The 23,298-nt window shown below is 38.7% G+C and overlaps 1 protein-coding gene across 3 annotated transcripts in view; it reads right to left on the bottom strand.

The window, feature by feature from the left end:
- The window catches only part of PAX5 (paired box 5), a 155,149-nt gene that overhangs the window by 94,739 nt on the left and 37,112 nt on the right, over positions 1-23,298 (bottom strand). For all 3 annotated transcript variants that reach the window (XM_069964369.1, XM_069964370.1, XM_069964371.1), the window contains exon 4: positions 8,016-8,191. In XM_069964369.1, the coding sequence (XP_069820470.1) occupies positions 8,016-8,191 (176 nt within the window). The remainder of the gene's footprint in view (positions 1-8,015; positions 8,192-23,298) is intronic.

Genomic DNA, 23,298 nt, shown 5'->3' with positions numbered 1-23,298 from the left:
TATTTAACCGTCCTGCCACCGTCTTTACAGTTAAATTCAAAGGACTTTTCAATTAAAGACACACCCAAGAGCAATCAGTCCACCAGAACTAGAATAATGTAACAACAGCCGTCAATGTGATAAAGTCATTTTGAAAAATTAAAAAAATGGAAAGATGTGAACATAGCTTTATACATTTATTAATGTATGCTTCATGGATTTTCTCAAAGTAAACAGTGTATCTTCCATATCTGACTGTGGGTGTTTTATATTCCTATTGTTTGTATTATATATAACCTTATGAAACAACATGTGTCTTTGTGTTTCAACTTTGGCAATAATCATAATTTTGACTAATCAGGCAAAGGGGTTAGTCTGTATCTTTGTGAAGACTTCCAAAACTAGCATAGGCTATGTTCACACAACATATGAAACCAGCCGTTCCGTGATCCAGCCAGGTCACAGAACGGCCAGTCTCTGAAAAGATCTTTGCAGCCGCAGAGTTCCATAGTGTGCACTGACAGGGTTTTCTACAGCCGCTATTCAATGAAATGTCAGTTGTTCGCGGCACCGCTAGGGATCCCTGTTGGAGTGTATACCATGTGTATACAGCCTGGCTGGGATCCCATAGACAGCAAGGTAACAAATATTTTTGTAATAATCGTTGTACAACTGCCATGGTTTTACGAAAATATATGTTGTGTGAACATAGTCATATAGTACAAGTCTTACAACTTGGCCAGTAGCCGTGCACACCCCTGTAAACGAACTGATCTAAGGCAAATGTCATTTATAAAGAAGGCCGCCCACTGTCTCAGAGTGAAATGAAGAATCATGAGCAGCACAATGGGGCACTAAATGGGCTGCTGGAGCCGACAGCATTCACATGGATAGCTATATAACTATATATTAGCTGGGATTTGTTTTTTCTTATATGTCATGAAAGGTGCACTTTAAAGAGTCCTAAAAAAAAGTTGAGGATTATATGCTAGGCCAGACCTTATTTATCTAAACTTATACAAGATAACATCCAATATCAATAACATTCAATCTCACCATTTAATATCTCTCATATGTCCTGCTTGTACACCAGCCTCAGACTGGCCGCAGTAGGTGCAGTGCCCCACTCTAGCCTACCAGACAAAACAACCTGTTTCCCTCAGTGGGCAGTCTGAGTCTGCCCCTAAGCTAGAGTAGGCCTCTTCTTGCGTCACTTGATGTGTGTCTGTGCAAGTGCCAAGATATCAAGATTTCAAATCTTATTTCTCCCTGTGCCCACCTTCTGAACTAACAGTGATGCCAGATGCCTTGCTGGTATGTTCTTCACCCAGGCTTACCACAATACATTCATTCCACAATACAAAACTAAAATCACCACATGTTGAAATAACAGTATCCCAAGGAACTTAGCTAAGCAAAGGTAACAGAATGAATGTGCATGAATCAATTCCACAGGTAGGCCCTGGGGACCCCAGTATAACACTGCCTCAATGCCCTAAGATAATTGTGACCATTTAAGAAAATGAATATATTTCATATAATGCTGACATTCGGTTCTTCATTTTTTTATTCTCTATGTTATACAGTACCTTTTCCCAACACAACTGCTGCTTCATTAACAAGACATATGGTTACAAAGGAAAAAACTGACTAGTGAATGTTACAGTAGTAGTGACAAGATCAGTTAAGAATCTGACCCGCTTCCTACTCCCATCTCAAGAAAACACAGATTCAGACAGAGGCGAGGGAGGGCAGGTTCATGCAGTTTGATAGCAGCAGAAGCAGCAACCTGACAGCAGTATGATTCTGCCAGAAACTGGAAGAAAATTTACATTTCTACAAGTTCTTAACCTACAGCTAGAAGAACATTGGGTGATTAATACGCTCTCTTTATGTACCCAGAACACAGCGTTTTATAGCTGATACATTTTTATTAAGAATGACATTATACCTTTTTCAAAAAGGAAATGTTAACAGGAATAATCTGTCTACATATAAAGATGTATTGTAAGTTCTTTAGTCTCCAGTATCAAAACCTTGACCAGCTGCTACACAATAGATAAACATAATATAGATTTAGGCTTAGGAAATTATCCTAAAATAATTTTTCGTGCCTTTGTGAATGTAGTTTATAGAGATGTATCTTATTGGATGAGTGACATTTATAAATACCCCTAATGATTACAATGATCTTTTGTAAGAACAATCAAGTGAGCTTTTTAAGCATTGAGCTTTTTTGTGTATTTTCAATAATCAATATGATTAGAAACCAAACCATTCTAATGATTATTGTGATGTAATCTAGGCACAACATATATATCTACCATCTATGACCAATAAAATAGCTCCCTTTTCTGACTTCTCATTCTATCGTTAGGTCCCACAGTCTAGTTGAAGCCTGATTTACAGCAATGTCAATTGCATTAAGAGTATAACACTTCAGGCTATGCTAATTACATAACTTCTGAGTTTAAAAACAAAACTGCATTTAACAGCCTGTCTATCTGTGTCATCCTTAGGCTACATTTACACATATGTAATTTCTGCTCCCAATTGCAGACAGACTACAGACTTGATTATTTGAATGACCTCTTTACACACCTGTAGGTTTTACCAGGCAGTGGTCTGTGCTACAAAAACCCAGTCTCAGTATAGACAGCAATTGTGACACAGATAACCAATGAATGGTCTGTGCATTGCAGGCAGCTACATAGGGCTGTCTGTAGCTGCTGGTCTGCAGCTACAAATAGCCCTACAAATGTGGGAATGTAGCCTAAGGTGACTGCAACCAGGCTGAAGGAGGGATGTCCTAGTGATGGAACCCATATCAGACATTTATGGCATATACTGTGGACATTCCATTAATATCCAGGTGGTAATAATTAGGGATGGTCCGAACCCGCCGAGGTTCGGGTTTGGCTGAACCCGAACGCTCGGCATCAGATTCCCGCTGTCTGCCCGCTCCTTGCAGCGGGCGGATACAGAGGGAGGACCGCCTGGAAAACTGGGATACAGCCTATGGCTATGGCTGTATCCCAGTTTTCCAGGCATTCCTCCCGCTGGATCCGCCCGCTGCACAGAGCGGGCAGACAGCGGGAATCATTGCGGAGGGTTCGGGTTCGTACAAACCCCGTCCGAACCAGGTTCGGACCATCCCTAGTAATAACCCTTAACTGCATTTACGTTGAAGTTTTTATCATGATGTAAAACATTGAACAAATTTAGTCAGAACTCAAGTGCTGAGTTTATGGTCTGATTCCATGTATTCAGATTGAATCATACCAAATGATTGAAAGGATATGATCACTGTTAGTTGATCTCAGAACAAACCATGATCTTTCTAATGAGTAATCACAAAAAATGCCAAACCTGCAAGCTGGTGCATTAATGAGTTAAGGCACATGCCCAATAATAGTGACCATGTTTTATCTCCATGATTTAATAAAGGGGGGTTAATGTGATAAATATTAGTGAGAGCTTTCTAAGAATATGTCATCATAAATGAACATATTGGGGGATATTTATTAAGATGAGTATCCTGGTCTTAAATTGGCCCCTTCCCCCTTTTGCCCAGCCAGATTTAATTAGAGGCGCACGCTTTTTAGCAAACCAGCCAGCGGGTGTAGACATGCGAGCAGGCATAAATCATGATAAATGAGGGTCAGGAGGAAGCCACAACTCCTCCCTGCCTTGCTGCACCGCCCACCCATTAGGCAAGCGGGGCATACAGCAGGTGTACGCCCGGGAGAATGGGCACAAGGTGCAATAATGATAAATGTTTCCCATTGTTTTTATGTTAAACATATTTTTAAAACGTTTGCTGATTTTATTTTCTAATTTTCCATTTAATATCTATATTATAAAATAATCTTGTAATCTTGCAGTTTTCATTCTCACCATTAGGTCTAAAACTAAACTGAGACTTATGGGGAGATTTATCAAACTGGTGTAAAGTAGAATTGTCTTAGTTGCACCTTAATTTTTCAAAGAATCTGTGAGGAATGAAAAGTGAAATCTGAATGGTTGCTAGAGGCAACTGAGACAATCCTACTTTACACCAGTTTGATAAATCCCCCCTTACTGTTGTGTCTGTGGTGATAAGATGAGGCTGCTGTAAAGTGATATGTACAGCATTACGGCAACATGTGACAGCAGCAGATAGAGGAGACAATAGCAGCTTAAACGACCTCTTCAAAGGTCACAGAGTATGCTCAGTAATGCTTTACATTTATCTCAAGGAGACAGGTTCTGTCTATTGTCATCTATGTCAATGATGTGTGCCGTAAAGCATGTTACTAAATGCTGTTAAAAACAAAGACAAGATGGCTGCCCCCGTAACAATGTACAAAAAAAAGAATTACAGTCTCAGGCTATGTTCACACTGCATATGATTCCGTCCGTAGTGAGAACAGCGAATATACGCACGTAGTTTTGAGGTTGATGCATTCGCTTGAAAGTATACGATATACGCCTGCACAATGCACACTACGTATGAGCTTACGGCCGGATCGTATACGGCGCCGTGAAAAATGAACAAGACCATTGTTTGAGGACGGAAATGTTGAAACTCACGGCCTTGGATTTCCATGCGGTCCCGTACAAAGTACTTATTTCAGCCAAATTGAACTTGATTTTTCGATCCAAAAGGTTCTGTGTGGTTTACGGGGCTGGGCGAAGATTTCCAAGTAAATGACCTGTTTCAGATCGCTTCGAATCAAGCTAGGGAAGCATAATTGTACTACGGGCGTATGTTCGCTGTTCGTACGCATCCGGCCGCATGTCTATTTTTCCCACACCTGTAGTTTCAGCCGCACATGTACGGCGGCGTACGATCTACGGACGGATTCATACGCAGTGTGAACATAGCCTCAAAATAGTAACAGATTAGAATAAAAGATGTTTCAGTATCTGACTATACAGTAAAATAAAATCATGGTGATACTTTTACTTTAAAATCTTCATGGGCGAAGAAGTTTGTAAATATACTTAAGGGTTTTTGGAGGTTTTTTTTCAGTTATCAGCAGGGGCCTAAAAGGCTGAGAAGGATCATGTGACACACCATGTGACTCCACAGCAAAAGGCTCTTTATTTTCAGGCCTCCTGTTTGTCTCTCAATGGTTTAGTTTATTTCTTAAACGTTAAAAAATGTTTTCCACATGATCAAATCTCAATTGTAAAAATTGTAATTCCATTTAAATTACATTGCAAAAGATCCATTCAAAGGAGTTTTTTCCCATGTAACACTCCTTCAACAAAAATAACACAAGATAATTTTCAAGTGGGTTTTAAATGCAGCCTGCTTGTAAATTTATCAATTTAATCCATGTCGGTGATCTCTCCTAGGAACAAATCAAGTTGTTAATCTCATGGTTCCGCTTAACAAGATATATTGATGTCGCAATAAATGGGAAACATTTAACCATTAATTCTTCCATTCTGCTTTAACACACAACTGCAAAAACAGTGCAAACAGTTAAATAGAATGGCTGTAAAACATTATTCAAATGTATGTGGTCGTTTTGTGGAGAGCCATGATAAATGTAAAACTATGGAAAAAGTCTATACTAGACAGTAGGACACTACAACAATGGTAAGTCTAGTACAACTAAAAAGGGGGGGGGGGAATTATATATATATATATATAAATATATATATATATATATATATATATATATATATATATATATATATAGAAACTAATTAAAACATTAAAGGTGATGACCAGGGTCTTGTTACAAATAATAATAATAACTGAACCTAGTTTCTCCTTATCTTTAGAGATGAGCAAACTTTTTTAAAGTTCAGTTCGATTTAATGTAAAGTTTGGGTTTGCACCGAACCGCACTTTAACTTTAATGAACCACTAAACTGCTAAATAAATGCAAATCTTTAGAGGTTTTAATGCAGTTTCTAAAGGCAGCTCCTTACACTTACATGTCCTCCCTCTAGTTCCTTCTTCTTCAGTCCCGACCCAGCATCTTCTACGGGGAAGGCCCACTCAGCCAATCAAAGGCAGCAATATGGCCTATGATAGGCTGAGCGTGTTGTCACGGGCTGTCTCTAGCCAATCACAGGCTGTGGTGCTGTACCGTCCCACTCACCCTGTGATTGGCTGAGTAGGCTATCACTCTAGAGACAAGAGTGAACTGCTGCTCAGCAAATCACAGGCTGCGGTGCTGTCCCATCCTAATCAGCCTGTGATTGGCTGAGTGGGCTGTCACTCTTGTCTCAGGAGTGACAGCCGACTAAGCCAATCTCAAGTTGACTGGGACAGGACAGCACCACGGCCGTGATTGGTTGAGTGGGCTGTCACTCTAGGGACAAGAGTGACAGCCCGCTGAGCCAATCACAGGCCGCATTGCTACCCCATTCTAGTCAGCCAGTCATTGGCTGAGCAGGCCTTCACTAAAAGAAGACATTGGGACAAGACCATAGAGCCACCAGGAGATTCTGTGGGACTATGGACAAGTAAAGATATTTTTATTTTTTGAGCGCCACCATCTTGCCAAACCCTTTCAAACTTTGCAGAAAGTTCAGTTTGTTAGCAAACCAAATTTTTTGCTTCACAATAAACCTGGGTTTGGCAGATTTGGTCAGCTCATCTCTTCTTATAATATGATGACTAGGCATAAGTTATGTTGCTTCTGTTTTTATGTAACACAATCAGAATGCACTGTATGCCCCAATAACATTTTACAAATAGTGTCAGAAAATAGAAACTTATTGTAAATGCAGCTTTTTTTTGGAGATGCTCATTCAACTAATATTTTCCCCGCACAAAAGTGCCAGCATTTCTCCATTCATTTGCTGATTGGATCTTTTGACCAGCAGTAAAATCTACTGTTATCAGCTGCACATCGCTCTGTGTAAACAGGAGACATGCAGCTGATAACAATAAATGTTAATGGTCACAGAAAGATGCAGCAATCGTTCATCCGGCCCAGCTGCTTGATTAATCATGCCTTATTAAGGTACTGCAAGTGGGCGCCGATCTTGCTGCTCTGCACACTGCGGGGGTCCTGATCGTTAATTTACAGAGTGCGGTGAGGTTCCGGCTGCTCACTGCATTGTATTGTACGTGCAATGCCGGTAACAGACTAACCCCCCCAGCCAGGCAGCATCTGTGATAAGATGCTGAGAGCGGGGGAACTGTACAGATATGTGCCGCGCTGTAATGACAGAGCCGTGCGGCTGATTCATTACAGTGCAGCACATATCTGTACAGTTCCCCTGCTCCCAGCATCGTATCACAGATGCTGCCGGGACAGGGGGGAGACCGTTACAGGCATTTACAGGAGTTACAGGAGTTGTTGTAAGAACCATCTTCACCATGTTACAATGCTTTTTGAAGAAGGTACAAAATAACTAAAATGTAATGATAACACAAAATTTTAAAAAAAACTGAGATTATATGATATTCAGTGTATAATTATGATAAAATTACATTAAAATAAAAGCAAAGGATTGTAAAAATTATGAGTCTGATTATTGAAATATCTTCTAAAAGTAAATGGAAGCTCCATAATAAACTGCCCAAAAATTACCCAAGCATTTAAAAAAAATCCTGATATATTGATCAAACAGACACTATAAAGAGTATTCTCATATATTTTTTATATTGCATTGCTTATAAGTTGAAAACAACGACAGATGTTATTAGAAAAAGAGATTTACCTTTCAGTTTACAGTTTTTCTGACTGTGGCTTATTTTTTTTTTTTTTTGAGCTCTCTGTGTATATGGCCAGTGTCACGAGAGCATATAACATGCACATATTTGCATCCGTATTACGGACACGAGTCCTGGCCTGACTACAGGTCTTATGACCCGAACTGACAGCTGTCAGTCGGGGTCACTAGAAACGCGGTCAGACTGAGACTTGCAGCCATAATATGGACGCAAAAATGCGCATGTAATATCGTTTGTGTGAAACTGGTCTAAAGCTTGAAATTCCTTGCTAGAAAACATTTGTGGACAGTCACACGCTATGAAGGCAATAAAGAAAATATATCATTTGTTATTAAAATAGATATAATACCTGTTCTGGTTTGATTGGTTCACTAGTTGTAAAGATATCAGTATAATGTTGCCTCTCAAACACCCGATCCAACACTTCTAGTTGTTGTTGAGTAAAGAGGTCTCCTCGCATTTGTTTTCGCAGAAAGTCTCTTCCTGGAAGTGAATGGCCATTTGGTATGGGAGATTCCTGAATTCCTACAAAAAGAAATAATGATTTTAATATGATTTGACTCAAAGTTGAGAAAGACCTTGTTGGGTATTGGAATAACATTAAGATATAGACAGCCTAGAGCACCAGAGACAATAGTGCTGAAATATGGTGATGATTTTACAGGTGAGTGATGGATGTTTTGTTATTTATGCACTTCCTGACGCCATTTTCAAAGTTCACAAAACATTTTTGGCATTTTAGGCCATATTTTGATAATTACTCTATTAATAATAATGATTATTGTTTACGGCCGTAATTATCACAAGACAGTCATATTTTGCTCTTATTCCCCCATGTGTGAACATACCCTTAATCTCTGTATGAAGATGAGTAATTTGGTAAATACATTGCATTACACAATTTGTGCTGTGAATGTTTATGCTCTTTTTATGCAAATATGAAATGCTCCAGTCATAGATGTACAGGAGTCAGGAGCCGCATGGAACTGTATATAATACCCTGGGCAATGCACAGAGGGAACCCTGCTAAGGTATATTATTTTCATTTCTACATGTGCATAATATAAGTTTAACCTAAATAAGCATAAACTATGATATACTATAGAGCTGGAAACAAATAATTCACTTAGGTCTACTGTAATTGCTTCCACTAAAATGTGTTAATAAAATGCACAATTAAACTCATTAGCATAGAATATACAGATGTGCTACTGAAAACTGTTGGGGGTTTCATTAATGTACAATCCATGAGACACTTCATACATGCAGAGTCTACAGCAGAAAGCCGTACTCAATGACATGCCAACGGTTAGAATCAAGGAAAAATGTTTATTTTTTAAAGACTTCAGGCTTTTCTTGATACCATTAAACTGTTCACACAGGATAGACATACATTGATGGTGGAGGAGATACCCATAGCAAACAATCAGATACCAGCTTTTTTTTCCAGAGGCTGTTTCAAAAATGAAAAATGCAGTCTAAATGATTTCTCTTTTGCAGAAAATATGATAAATCTGCCCAAATATCATAATTTTACAACAATATTTAAATTTAAAATATTTATAATTTATAAATTCATCAATGGAGACACTTGAGTGAGTACTTCATAGAATTTTTTTTACTGATATCCCTGAGCTCAGTCATTGCTGTGTTTTGTTGGTGTACTGTTCATTGCCCCTGTTAGCCAGAACCCTACTCAACACTGATGACGAGCAAATACCCGAAAGCAGCTGTCTATGGATGGATGCCTGCCTTTGGTAAACACTTCTCATGTCGCAATACTCGCAACAGAGTTAGACTTCGACACAATAGGCTCCACCCTAGTGTTTCCCTATTTATGTTTCAATACTCACAACCGAGTGGGACTTAAGGGGCTACCTAACAGGGTGGTTTGGTGTTCTCCCCATTTGAAGGCACCCCTTGGCAACAGTCTAGAGATATCTGTCTATTCCTGTGTTTTGAGACTCGCAACTGAGGCGCCCCAGACCTCCCCCATCCCCGTCCCCGTCCCCCAACAATAACAGTTTTGTGTTTTAGACACTTTTGTGCTTTGTTGAACAAAGAGACATGGCTTAACCCATAGCTGCACCAGGACGTTATTGAACGTCCTCGTGCCGCTATGGGAGTTCAGAAGGGGGTCGCGCGGCGACCACCCTCTGAACTGCCGCGATCCCGGGTGCCGCGTGTAGCCCGGGCTCGCGGCTATTAGCGGGCACGGTCCGATCGCCGTGCCCGCTAATTAAGTACTTAGAAGCAGCTGTCAAAGTTGACAGCTGCTTCTAAATACTTGCTTTTATTCATACCTGGTGGTCTAGTGGGGGGATCGCCCCCCTGCGGCGCGATTGCGGGGGGGCGATCCCTGCATCCATCCCGGGCCGGGGTCTGCTCCGTAATGGCGCTGATCCCGGCTCGGCATTCTATTGCTTTTGGCTGCAGCAGCCAGAAGTAATAGAACACCGATCTCATGGATTCATGCAGTATAACTATACTGCATGGATCTCTATGAGAGATCAGAGTACATATACTAGAAGTCCCCCAGGGGGGCTTCTAGTATATGTGTAAAGTAAAAGACAAATGTATTTTTAATAACACAAAACCCCCTCCCCTAATAAAAGTCTGAATCACCCCCCTTTCCCCATTTTATAAATAAAAATAAATTAATTAATTAATAAACAAACATGTTTGCTATCGCCGCGTACGTAATCGCCCAAACTATTAATTAATCACATTCCTGATCTCACACGGTAAACGGCGTCAGCGCAAAAAAATCCCAAAGTGCAAAATTGCGCAATTTCTGTCGCATCAAATCCAGAATAATTGTAATAAAAAGCGATCAAAAAGTCATATATGCGCAATCAAGGTACCGATAGAAAGATCACATCATGGCGCAAAAAATGACACCTCACACAGACCCATAGACCAAAGGATAAAAGCGCTATAAGCCTGGGAATGGAGCCATTTTAAGTGACGTATATTTGTTAACAACGGTTTGAATTTTTTACAGGCCATCAGATACAATATAAGTTATACATGTTACATATCGTTTTAATCGTAACAACTTGAGGAACATGCATAACAAGTCAGTTTTACCCCAGGGTGAATGGCGTAAAAACACATTTCCCCCAAATAAAAGAAATGCGTTTTTTTTTTCAATTTCACCACACTTTGAATTTTTTTCTGGTTTCCCGGCACATTTTAGGCAAAAATTACATCTGCCATAGCAAAGTACAATTAGTTGCGCAAAAAATAAGGGCTCACTTGGGTCTCTAGGTGGAAAAATGCAGGCGCTATGGCCTTATATACACGAGGAGGGAAAAACGAAAACGCAAAAATGAAAACTGGCTGTGTCCCCTAAGGGTTAAAGAGGTTGTATTGTGAAGACTACTCATCTTTGATACTGTCAGGGCTGAGAGCGGCACAACAAAGCTGTATACTTTATGCCAAACATAAAATATGTGTGGTTTTTAGACACATTGGGGGAGATTTATCAAGCTCTCTCTTTGATTCTCTCTTTGATTCTCTTTGTTGTCCATAGCAGCCAATCACAGCTCAGCTTTCATTTTACCAGAGCAATGTGAGAAATGAAAGCTGAGCTGCTATCGGTTGCTGTGGGCATCAAAGAGATTCTTTCTATAAGCATACATTTCCATATCCCTTTTTTCCTACCAATATTTAAGAACTTTTTAGAGGCGTGAGTCATTTATCAGGTAAAGTTCATCTAACAAGAACTCCATAGCATTAGGAACTGGCAATTGTGCAGCATATTCATCATGGTCAGTGTAGATCCTGCATACAGCTCTTGACAGTAAAAATGACACTAGTTTAGCTCCATCATTTTATTTTTACATGTTCTTCATGTAATATATCTAGCATGGATATTTTATTTATGTATTTGAATGATACAGAACAGTTTACAATAGGTATGTTTAATATAACTGGATGATAAAAGGGAATTGCCCACACTTTAACATAATTCCAGTTGTTCAGCCTATAGAAATAAAAGAAGACTGTCTAAAGCACCACAGATAATGTGTAATTAGTGGAATTACCTTTGTAATTAGTACTTTCCTCTGTGTATTGTGCACGACATGCTTAGTTCTACAGCTGCTGAAAGAGGTATTACTGTAATAACAAAGCATCTGCTTCTAACGTCTGATTCCGAATATTCAGGTAATGCAAACCAAATTATTTGCAGCAGCATTCATTTGAGATCGTTTGTAACTCTTACATAATGCATGGTAACTGGAAAGAACACAAAAGTTCACACACAGTAATATAAAAGAAAAATATGGCCATAATTTTGAGGTAAAAATACAGCTGTATTTTCAATATAATAATGAGCTCCATTGAATAGAAAGTTGGAAGGCCGTGGTAACACCATATAGAATAATGGCCGTAATTGATTATGACTCTCAAATTAATGAACTTGGGCATTATTTATGGCCTGCTTTGCAAAAATAGGCAGTTTTTTCAGCTCTTCGCACATTGCTTCATTTTCACTCAAAATGATGGCTGTATTCTGGCATTATTTTACCATCTTTACCTTATAGTAAATGAGATCCTATAAAATGTTTCAATAAACTGCCAAACATTTCTATTTTCAAATGTTGATAATTTGGGTTCATAAATTGTTCTATTAAAATGTAGAATTTCTGCCAAAGAAAATTGTTGTTATGGCTTCTGTTACAAAGGAAGCCATAACAGCCAAGCTGAACCCGTTGAATGACAGACACCAACTGTGCCCTATGGACCCCGATTGACTTATAATGGGGTCCATCTGGTTTGTGTGCCCTTCATTTTGACGGAAAAACAGTAGTGCGTCATGCTGTGCTTGTCTTCCAATCAAATCTGATGGAGCAACGGATGACTCTGAATGGAGCCTCTGATAGTAGTATGAACAGTGCCTAAGGTTATATACACCTTCATAACCAATATCTAAAATGTCATATTGTCATATTGGCCTGTGCCCAAAACACAAAATATTGAAGTGCCTGTGCATGCAAATTTCTGATACAAATATTAGCTTCAGAGCAATGCTGAGCACAACTCATTGCTTACATTTTTTGGACTCTTTTGTACTTGGTTCATACAGGGCACTAGTACATAAAAATCCCCCAATATTGTTTGTATGGGATTAAATAATAAAGTTAAATAAGGCAAATGTACAAATATGAGAATCAAAGAAACTTCTGGAAACAAGACATTTTTTGACTATAACTGCATGGATATTCTTCTGTATCAAAAGCCTTCGATTTCCAAACAGGAGATCTCAGCTTCATTATTTTTCGTTTCTGTGTATTTCAGAGGCTATTTCAAGAAATGACTTTCTGTAGTAATAGGTTTAAATCAGTATTTAACACACTATTAACTCACTACAACATACATATGAACATTAAATCATCCTAAGGACACATCACATGTTGAAAGACTCTAATACCAATAGTCTCCAACTATATTACTTGGAGCCTCAGATAATTGCTTTACTTCACAGAAATGTGCCGACTAATTAAGATGGATGCTACCTATGGCGTTTAGAACCTTAAAAAAATGAAATGAAATATTGCGAAGAGCAAAAAGGGTATTTTGGAATGAGGACCAATTTAATAGGAGTAATTTGCTTTAACTGTGTCCTGAGATGTTGTAAGATCATGTTCCATCACGGTAATAATTACATAGCACTATATGTGTATATTTCAGGATATCTTCCAAACAAAAAGACATCCGGCACAAAGGAAGAAATGTTTGTGTATTTAAGCCCAGTCCTAATTCACTCTTTAAGAAACATAAAATGTTCTCTCAAAAGTAAAATAAAGACTGATAAATAAAAGCAACTAATTTTACAGCAAGTGTGTAATCACAAAAGCTATATAGTGTAAAAAAACTAACCTCTTTTTACACAATTAAGATATTGTTTGCTTTTCACCCTCCTTCAGAATGCTGAATACAGATATTAACTTTTGTAATCTTTTGTGTGATGTGTACGGTATTGGGCAAAGAACGAGAGGCAGAAATATTACCACAATAGTTTTTCTACTATGTCTCATCCTAGAGGGGTAACTTGAAGTTTCTGGTTTCTTATGTAATGTCTGTAACTTGATCCACAAATACTGGTATCTTCTTACAAACGAGGACAATTAAGCCATCTCAAGCACAAGTTAACCAGGTATACTGTATATGTATATAGGTACAGGTATATATGTAGTGAAAATTAAATAAGCACTGCTATTTCTTTCTGCGGCAAGTGCTAGAACCCAGGAGATACTTTTCCTATTTTGAATAAAGTGCATAAAACATACAGTTATGTAATTATTTTGATATTACAAATACATCACAGTGTGACATGTAATATTATCAATGCAATATGGCTGTCAGAGTAAATGAAGAACAGCGGTATAAAGAAAATACAATAGCCTAGATAACTAATAATGAAAAGTACCCTAATGTCACAAGTCAACATTGTTGACCGCATCCAAATTTTGCTTTTGGTGCCCAGATATGATAGGAATTGTTTTTTAACAGCTGGAGAGTCAAAGGTTCTCCATGAGTGCTGAGCAAACTTGACGAAGGTTTGGGTTCAGCAACGTATGTCTAGCTTTATTAAGCCACCTCTGTCTCCCACCCACTATGTCAGGGATGGGGAATACTGATGATTGAACTTGCCGGAAGTTTGGGTTGGACAATGTTCCTCAAACCCAAAGACTCAGAATTTAACTTCCGGGATCTGGAGAAGTTGAATGCTGCTCCAGGACTTCAAGGAAAACATGGATACATTTGTATCCCTCTCTTCTTGGTCTACCTAGGGCAGCATCCAATTTTTCCAGCCACTGAGTGTTTGGGTTTAAAAGAACGGTGATGAACCCAAACTTTAAGCAAGTTGGCTTAACACTTTTCCCCATCCCTGAGGCACCTCAATATTGTGTAATGACAGGACAAAGGGTATGCACATTAATAACAGTTTAAATCTAAGCTTAATTCACTTGGTTAGTAGTTAATAGGAAAACGTGTGAATGTCATAGAAAAGGAAGTAATTGTTGAAAATTGTACTACAAAAAAAAAAATTACAATACACAACAAAGATTCTTAACAAAGAGATAGACCAACAGCCCAGCGAAACAGTTAAAACGTTTCGACTTCCAATATAAAACTAATGTGTTTGTTGCAATTGCACAAATATTTTCAAAATAAATTACTTTGTTTCTCTGAGATCAGTGCGATTTGTTGCACATCAAAGAAAGAAGAAACGAGGGAAGAGAAAAAAAAACACAAGATATATCATCAAAGATCCAAAAATACTTTTCATTTTGAGGTGATATCGCAGCATTTCAAAACCGCTGATAGAGTTTCAGTTCATTCTCTATTATCCATTGAAAGCAGCCGGAGCCAGCAGCAGACTGTACTAGATTGTATTCCCCATAAGATGGTCAACTATATATATATATGATCTTCAACCTCTATTGATTGACCAATTTCACAAGCAAAGACTGGTGAAATGAAGCTGAAATGAACACCTTGCTTTAACTCATTGAACCTATCAGGCCTGAGTTAATCTCACTGCCCAGTGTCTCTGATAGAATTCAATTGATCAATCATGTTTTGGTGATAGTACCATTTCACTGCTTTATTGCTTCTTCATTTCTTGGCATGACCTGTTATATATATGAGGACCAGCTCTACACCTGAAAGATGTACACAGATCAATGTCTGTATCAGGAGTGGTTGCCCATGCATATCTGAACTCTATGTTAAACAGAGAAATTGAAAACACCAAAAATTAATTTGTGATATTAGCATTTATACTTTTGTTAAACATTATTGTAATACACATTAGTGTTGTGAAGCATTTTATGTGTTATTGCTGAAATTTTTAAGGCGGGGGCTGCGTTCACACTACGTATATTTCAGTCAGTATTGCAACCAAAACCAGGAGTGGATTAAAAACACAGAAAGGAATTTTCTGTTCACACAATGGTGAAATTGAGTGGATGGCCGCCATATAACAGTAAATAACTGCCATTATTTCAAGATAACAGCCGTTGTTCTAAAATAACAGCAAATATTTGCCATTAAATGGCGGCCATCCACTCAATTTCAACATTGTGTGAACAGATCCTTTCTGTGTTTTTAATCCACTCCTGGTTTTGGTTGCAATACTGACTGAAATATACTGACTGAAATATACATATACTGACTGAAATATACGTAGAGTGAACGCAGCCTAAAAATGCAATGTTTAGATGTTATAGTGAAGTCTATAAAATTATTAAAAAGTCTACATACCCAGCATTTCCGACAAAAATTCTGTATGCCCTGGGTATTGTGCCTTTTTTGGCATTTTCCCCATAGGCACTTTTATGGGACTTGCTTCTTGCCATAAAAAAAGTAACAAATGTAACAAACTAAAAAATGTCACTAAAACATTAGAAAACATTGCTATTAACATGCTTGAAATTCATAGTGTTATTGCATGTGTAAATGTGTTACATGTTATGTTTTTCCCATCAGCATATAGGATTTGGACTCAAACCGCTTGTACCTTCAGATAGCTGCTTTTAATCCAAGATTTGTCCTGGGGTCCGTTCGGCAGGTGATGCAGTTATTGTCATAAAAATGTTTTTTGAAGGCTGGATAACCCCTTAAAGGCATTTTTTTTTATTTAGTTTTGTGCTAGTTGATAAAAAGAGACCAAACACAGAAAGTCCCAGGTCATCTGAGCGCTCACAGAGAAGACAGTCATGTGATTGATGGACACAGTGAGCACTCTGTACTGTGCAGCCTTCATGTGTTTAGTCTCTTTTATTCAACCAGCACAAGACTAAAAAGCTGCCTTCAGGAGACTGGACCTGGATACAAGTAAGTATAGCTTTGTTTTACAGCATGATAACTAAATAAAATGTAATTCAAACATGCTTTATATCACATTCCCTGTTGATTTAGATTTTGAAAGTTATAGTGACAATCACATTTTAGGTTAAATGACAGTAACACCTTCTTTTCTTTTTGTTCTTTTCGTTTCTGTTCATTAGAGTGCCAAACATATTCAACCAGTGCTCCAACCATTCCCTACTGAACCTTTCAGAACATCGCAGAGCACTATATTGCAGAGCATTGCCCCGAAGACAACACAGGAAACAGTAGCCAAGCATGTACCTTACCGCTCCATTCACTATTAAGAGAACTGACTGTTCTTGTGATCAATGAGGGTTAAAGTGGTCAGAAACCCACCAATCAGTTATGGATAACTTAACACACTGTAAAAAGAACTATAAAAAAAGGCCATAAAATAGTTATAAAAAGCAGCCATTTTTAATCTAATAATGTGTTGCATTAAATTCTATGGAGTAGTGTCTGTGCACACTGTATAAATATTTGAAAGCTGAGCTGTGATTGGTTTCTACAGTTAACAATTACTACTGTAAGACTGTTTGATAAAATCTGAAACAATGACAGCCGCCCTAAAAGACGTTGTCAAGCATCCAAAAAAAAGGTGTTGTGTGAACATAGCCTTAATCTTAGAATAACCCCTTTAATAAAAGTAACTAAAAGCCTTGCTGACTCAGACTTTTCTTGCCACTCTTCACATGTCATCATTTGCTGTTTTTTAACACCAAAAACTGGTTTCAACTGCTTAGTAAGTGTGGGCCATAATTTTAGTCAAGTATATTAAGACAAAAGCCTGATAAAGCAGCAAATCTATACCGGCTGTGAGGTTGATTTTCTAGCACCAAATGTGGTACATTTATAAAGAAGCGTGTGTTTTTCCAAAGTTTAGCAAATCCCTCCCTCTCCTACCATCATAATATACATCAATTGTATTATTGTGGGCTATTGTCTTTAAGGCTGGGTTCACACACAGTATATTTCAGGCAGTATTTGGTCCTCATGTCAGGTCCTTATAGCAACCAAAACCAGGAGTGGATTGAAAGCACAGAAAGGCTATGTTTACATAATGTTGTAATTGAGTGGATGGCCGTCATTTAATGGCAAATATTTGCTGTTATTTTAAAACAATGGCTGTATTGAAATAATGGCAGTTATTTACTGTTATATGACGGCCATCCACTCAATTTCAACATTATGTGAACAGAGCCTTTCTGTGTTTTTAATCCACTTCTGGTTTTGGTTGCTATAAGGACCTGACATGAGGACCAAATACTGCCTGAAATATACTGTGTGTGAACCCAGCCTAAACGTAGAAACAGAAGATGGTCAGCACTCAGACAGAAAGTCCCTTTAGAATAAGGTGCGGTGTTCTTATTTTGGCTGTATGCCACTCTAGGAGCACGTGAGAATGGTCCCTGGACCCAAGGGCATCCAATAGAAGATAAACATAAAGATTCTCTCCAACTCACTTAAAATTCAATCCTTTATTGTATAATGTTTAAAAGGCAGACGCGTTTCCGGCTTGCTCGCCCTTAGTCATGGCTCTATTTCTTCGGGTCCTGAAACGACTCACAGATGCGGAGGCTGCCACCCAAAATAAAGTGGGGGACTATCACAGTCCATTCCCCACAGCGATAAGTGAAGAAAGTGGCGTTACTGGATTTATGTAAATCCAGGCTTACTGGATTTATGTAGAGACGCAATACCTCTACATTAATCCCATGCTCATTAATGTGCGCACATAGTGAAACATACACCAGCTAAGATTTGGCAAAGGTTTCTTCGCCTTTTTTTCACTGGAAAAAATTTAAATGCGGCGCACACAGAGGCCTCGCCCCCTATGCCTGTGTCCACACCCCTTCTTCCACCCCATCCTTGCTTCTCTGGCAAATAAATTAGGGTATGTTCACACTGAGTAAAACAGGCTGTCTTAGTATGCCATAGCCCGTCTATGGGAGAGCACACTTATCTGCAGCCGCTGCTCTCTGCTCAAGGAAGTGACATGTCACTTCCTCGAGCAGAGAGCGGGGGCAGCTGAGGAGTGCATGCCCTCGCATTCACTTATAGCGGAACACTGAGCATGGCTGGATTCCGCCACGGAGAGATCCAAATGGGCCCTCTAAACCACAAAAATGGCCGCTGCGCCACATAATAAATGTCCCCTATAAAGTTCAAATGGCTAAAATCACAAGAGACAGAAAACACATGGTAATCCTATCCCCCTTGACACTGGACTACATGAGCCTGCACTGCACTTCTCCATATCCACAATCACATTATTAAATGACTTGTAACAACTTGAGATCTATGCTGCCTTCAGTGAGATCATTATTGATATGGGTTCCCTTTATATAAGTTTATAAGTTGGATATGCAAGCAAGGAAGTATGTTTTATCACACAGCTCTATGCATATAAAAGGTTAAAGATACATTAGCATCATATTCTTTCAAGGCTCTTGTTGTTGATGATGTCCTTTTTTTTCCCTTTTTCACGTGGATCCTCTGGTCCTTTGCCCAGTTTTTGACTGCTGGGCTCTACACTGAAACACCTCCCCGGAGTAGTTTAAAAAAGCTGGCATCGGTTGTAACCATAACAAACACAATTGTTCTCAGCAGTGCTCCAGCAAATAGAGTCATTAATTACGGTCTTGCTCTCTCTCCAGACCGCCGTTGGCTGAAATGGCAATCAATGCAAAGCCGCTCATTGCCTTCTCTCAGGGAGTGGAGACAGATGCCATGAAAACTAACGGCAGCCCAACAAGAACCCTGCCAGTAAGGCAGCAGTAAGCTGTACCTAGTAACAGCCATCATGCTGCTTCTGTGTGTGTGGTTACATTTATTTGGGCTGCATCAGCCATGGGGGAGGGTATCCCATTAAGCGATTATTTTTATCTTATAACGTCAATTTACTTATACTGATTGGCTTCCTGCAGCCAAATATCAATTAAATTGCAAATGCCTGAAGAACCTTATTTTCTCTCTGTCTCTTTCATTCTGCAACCTTTTTTTCCCTCTCTGTGTTCTAACATAATTTAATTTCTATCTGGTTCTATATCTGAGAAGAAAATCTTATGAAAGGCCATTTGCCCTCTGCTCAGGCTAGCCGTGACTGCATGGCTCTCCCTAGTAGCTGTGCACGCCATCACTCAGCGGAGCTTGTAGAAGGAGCCGGGGATAGCTGTAATGTGATTTTTAAATAACATTCCATATTGTTGTGCATTCATCTTTAGCTCATTAACTCACTATCCCCTTAATATTCCCTCCCTCTTTTTAAACTTCATTTTCTAAGGATTAGTTTGTTAACCAGATACACTTATGGCATCCCCAGAGAATGACTTCTAATTTCCCCGATTTTTTTCTTCTTTAAATTGATCATCAGTGCACACTGTAATGTGTTCTAAATGATGTAAGTAGTTGTAGGCAATGTTAAACTGATTCATGTATATGTTTTAGTGAGAGAAGCAATCAATGCAATTTCTTAATTATGTGCAGGATATACATTAATCCCCGCCATTGCCTTTGATGCTCAGGTCGGCAATAAAACACAAAATAAATACATTAGGGCACAAACAGGACACACATTTTAGGAGAAATGACTTCTTTTTTTCATTAACAGCTGAGATTTGGGTTGTTTATTTGTAATATTTTTACAACATAAACAGTCAGTGAAATGACAAGGTATCCTAGAAGGGCTCAGTTTTAATTATATTAAAGGGGTTTTTCCACCCAGGCCATCTCCAGCCTGTCTGAGTGACATGAACAACTCTCAATGCTACTCCATTTACAAAGCTCCCATTAATATCAATAGGAGAAACACAGATTATTTGTTACCGTTAATTTCAATAGAAGAAACACATTTTTGCTGTTTTTTGCTTGCCCACCATCTGCGGCACCATAGGGAACTAAAAAGCAAAGTTTTACATACAGTAGATGGGAAACCCCCTTTAAACAGCTTGCAGCCGCATCCATTGGTGCCTATCTTGGAAAACCAGGCTAAAATCCAATTGGTCAGATAGAAACATAAAAGATCATCGGCAGAAAAAGACCACTGGGTCCATCAAGTCTGCCCTTTATTATCTTAGGATAGATATATGTTTATCCAAGGCATGTTTACATTCTGTTATTGTAGATTTACCAACCACCTCTGCTGGAAGTTTAATCCAAGTATCTACTACTCTTCCAGTAAAATAATGATTTCTCACGTTGCTTCTGATCTTTCCTCCAGATAACCTCTCACTGTGTCCTCTTGTTCTTGAGCTCAGTTTTTTTTTAACTAAAAATACTTCCCTCCTGAACCTTATTTAGTCCTTTTACATACTTAAAGTTTTTAATCATGTCCCCCCTTTCTCTTCTTTCCTCCAGATTATAGTCTTTCCTGATATGGTTTATGCCTCACACCCTCCACCATTTTTGTAGCCTGTCTTTGGACCTATTCTATTTTATCAATGTCCTTTTTTAGGTGAGGTCTCCAGAACTGGACACAGTATTCCATATGTGGTCTCACTAGAGCTCTATACAATCTCCCTCTTCCTACTGGTTATACTTCTAGCTATACAACCCAGCATACCATTATATATACAGCTCAGCATACGATTCGCTTTCCCCACCGCCTGGTTGCACTGGTGACTTATTTTAAGGCTGTCAGAAATCACTACCCCTAAATCCTTCTCTTTTGAAGTCTTTGCCAACACAGTACTGTCCATGTGATACTCAGATAGAGGATTCCTTCTCCCAAAGTGCATTATTTTACATTTGGAAACATTGAACTGCAATTTCCATTGTTTGGACCACTTATCTAGCAAAGCTAAATCATTTTCCATATTACTGACACCTCCAGGAATATCAACCCTATTGCACACGTTTGTGTCATTAGAAAACAGATAAACGTTACCTACCAAACCTTCTCCTATGTCACTTACAAACATATTAAAAAGAATAAAGCAGCCCATATAGACATATTCTACTTCATTTACAGCTCCAATATTACAACAGGAGTTTATGCCTTCTACTTGGTGTGATCGTATAAGTGCAATTGTTATTGCATAGGACTGGGATATTTTTACATTAACTAGCTAGAGTTTTAAAGGGGTACTCCAGCGAAAAGAAATTGCTTCAAATCAACTGGTGTCAGAAAGTGCCAGAGATTTGTAATTTACTTCCTTTTAAAAATCTTCAGTTCAGCTCCTGAGAGAGGTGGCAGCAGAGAGCACTGTGTCAGACTGGAAAGAATATACCACTTCCTGCAGGTCATACAGAAGATGATAAGTACTGGAAGACTAGAGATTTTTAAATAGAAGTAATTTACAAAGCTATATAACTTTCTGAGGGTCAATTTACACAGAAAGATTATCTGACAGATTATCTGCCAAAGATTTCAAGCCAAAGCCAGGAATGCATTTGAAAATAGGAGAAATCTCAGGCTTTCCTTTATGACCTGATCTCTTTTTATAGTCTGTTTCTGGCTTTGGCTTCAAATCTTTGGCAAATAATGTGTCAGATCATTTTTCTGTGTAAATGGACCCTGAGGCCACTTGATTTGAAAGAAAAAAATCGCTGGAGTACCACTTTAATACACAAATATTGATGTGTACAGCAATTTGTACAAAACACATGTAAACCTACGTATAAGAACTACACATAAAGCTACTGTAAGGACTTTCCAGTTACAATAAATGCATGTCATGTTAATAAATACATCAATGGGTTGTGTGAGTTGTGTAAAGGACACTGTACACAATCTTTTAGTGTTTTAAGGTAGTCAGCTAAGGATTTCCTGTGTTTAAACCATAAAAAACATTCCCATCAATCTGGAGAACATTCACCATAATCTTAGAATCAACAGGCACTAGATCTGGCAGTGGTGGCACTAGCGGGTAATCTGTCAGGATTAATTAAAGGTTTCTGTCACTGCTACAGAAACATCCTTAGAGACAATTATTGGCAGATTGCAACAATTAAACTATCTTTCAACAAGTGAACATTTTTCATGATGACAAATATACTTTTTGACAGATGCCAAATATGTAAATGAGTTAAAACCCTTTTTGTCACAAAACATGCACAGATCTCACATCAGCAGCTGTCCACAGGAATTCTTCATGACGCTCACACTCTGATTTCTATGGGGATGGAACGATGGTTGCCTAACATCTCCCATCAGGGAAACAAAAAAACTGACAGAATAGTATTCCAAAAAACTTTGGGGAAACTTTTTTATGCAGTAAATTATTTTCAGAATTTGATTTCAAATCATGATGTTTACCTAGCGTCATAGTGAATTGAGCTCAGCAGCAAATACTATACAACTATCCCATCAATCTATTGCTCTTTCCAAGGTTAGTTACATTTTATTTGATATCCCAGAGTCCCCCGTATGTACCGCCAGTATCCAGTCAAATAAAGGATACCATTTTTTGCATCTACATTAAAGGAGAAGTCCGGCAAAATTTTTTATTAAAGTATTGTATTGTCCCCCAAAAGTTATACCAATACCAAGTTATACCAATACACACTTACAGGAAATGTACATAAAGTGCTTTTTTCCCTGCACTTACTACTGCATCAAGGCTTCACTTCCTGGATAAGATGGTGATGTCACGACCCGACTCCCAGAGCTGTGGCTGCTGGAGAGGATGATGGCAGAGGGATGCTCAGTGTCCCTCCAGTGCCCTGTGTCCCTCAGTGTCCCCCTGCCATCATCCTCTCCAGCAGCCACAGCCTACACAGCTCTGGGAGTCGGGTTGTGACATCAC

The sequence above is a fragment of the Dendropsophus ebraccatus genome, chromosome 3 (assembly GCF_027789765.1).
Source record: "Dendropsophus ebraccatus isolate aDenEbr1 chromosome 3, aDenEbr1.pat, whole genome shotgun sequence".
Lineage (NCBI taxonomy): Eukaryota > Metazoa > Chordata > Amphibia > Anura > Hylidae > Dendropsophus > Dendropsophus ebraccatus.
This window is presented reverse-complemented; position numbering and strand designations above follow the sequence as displayed.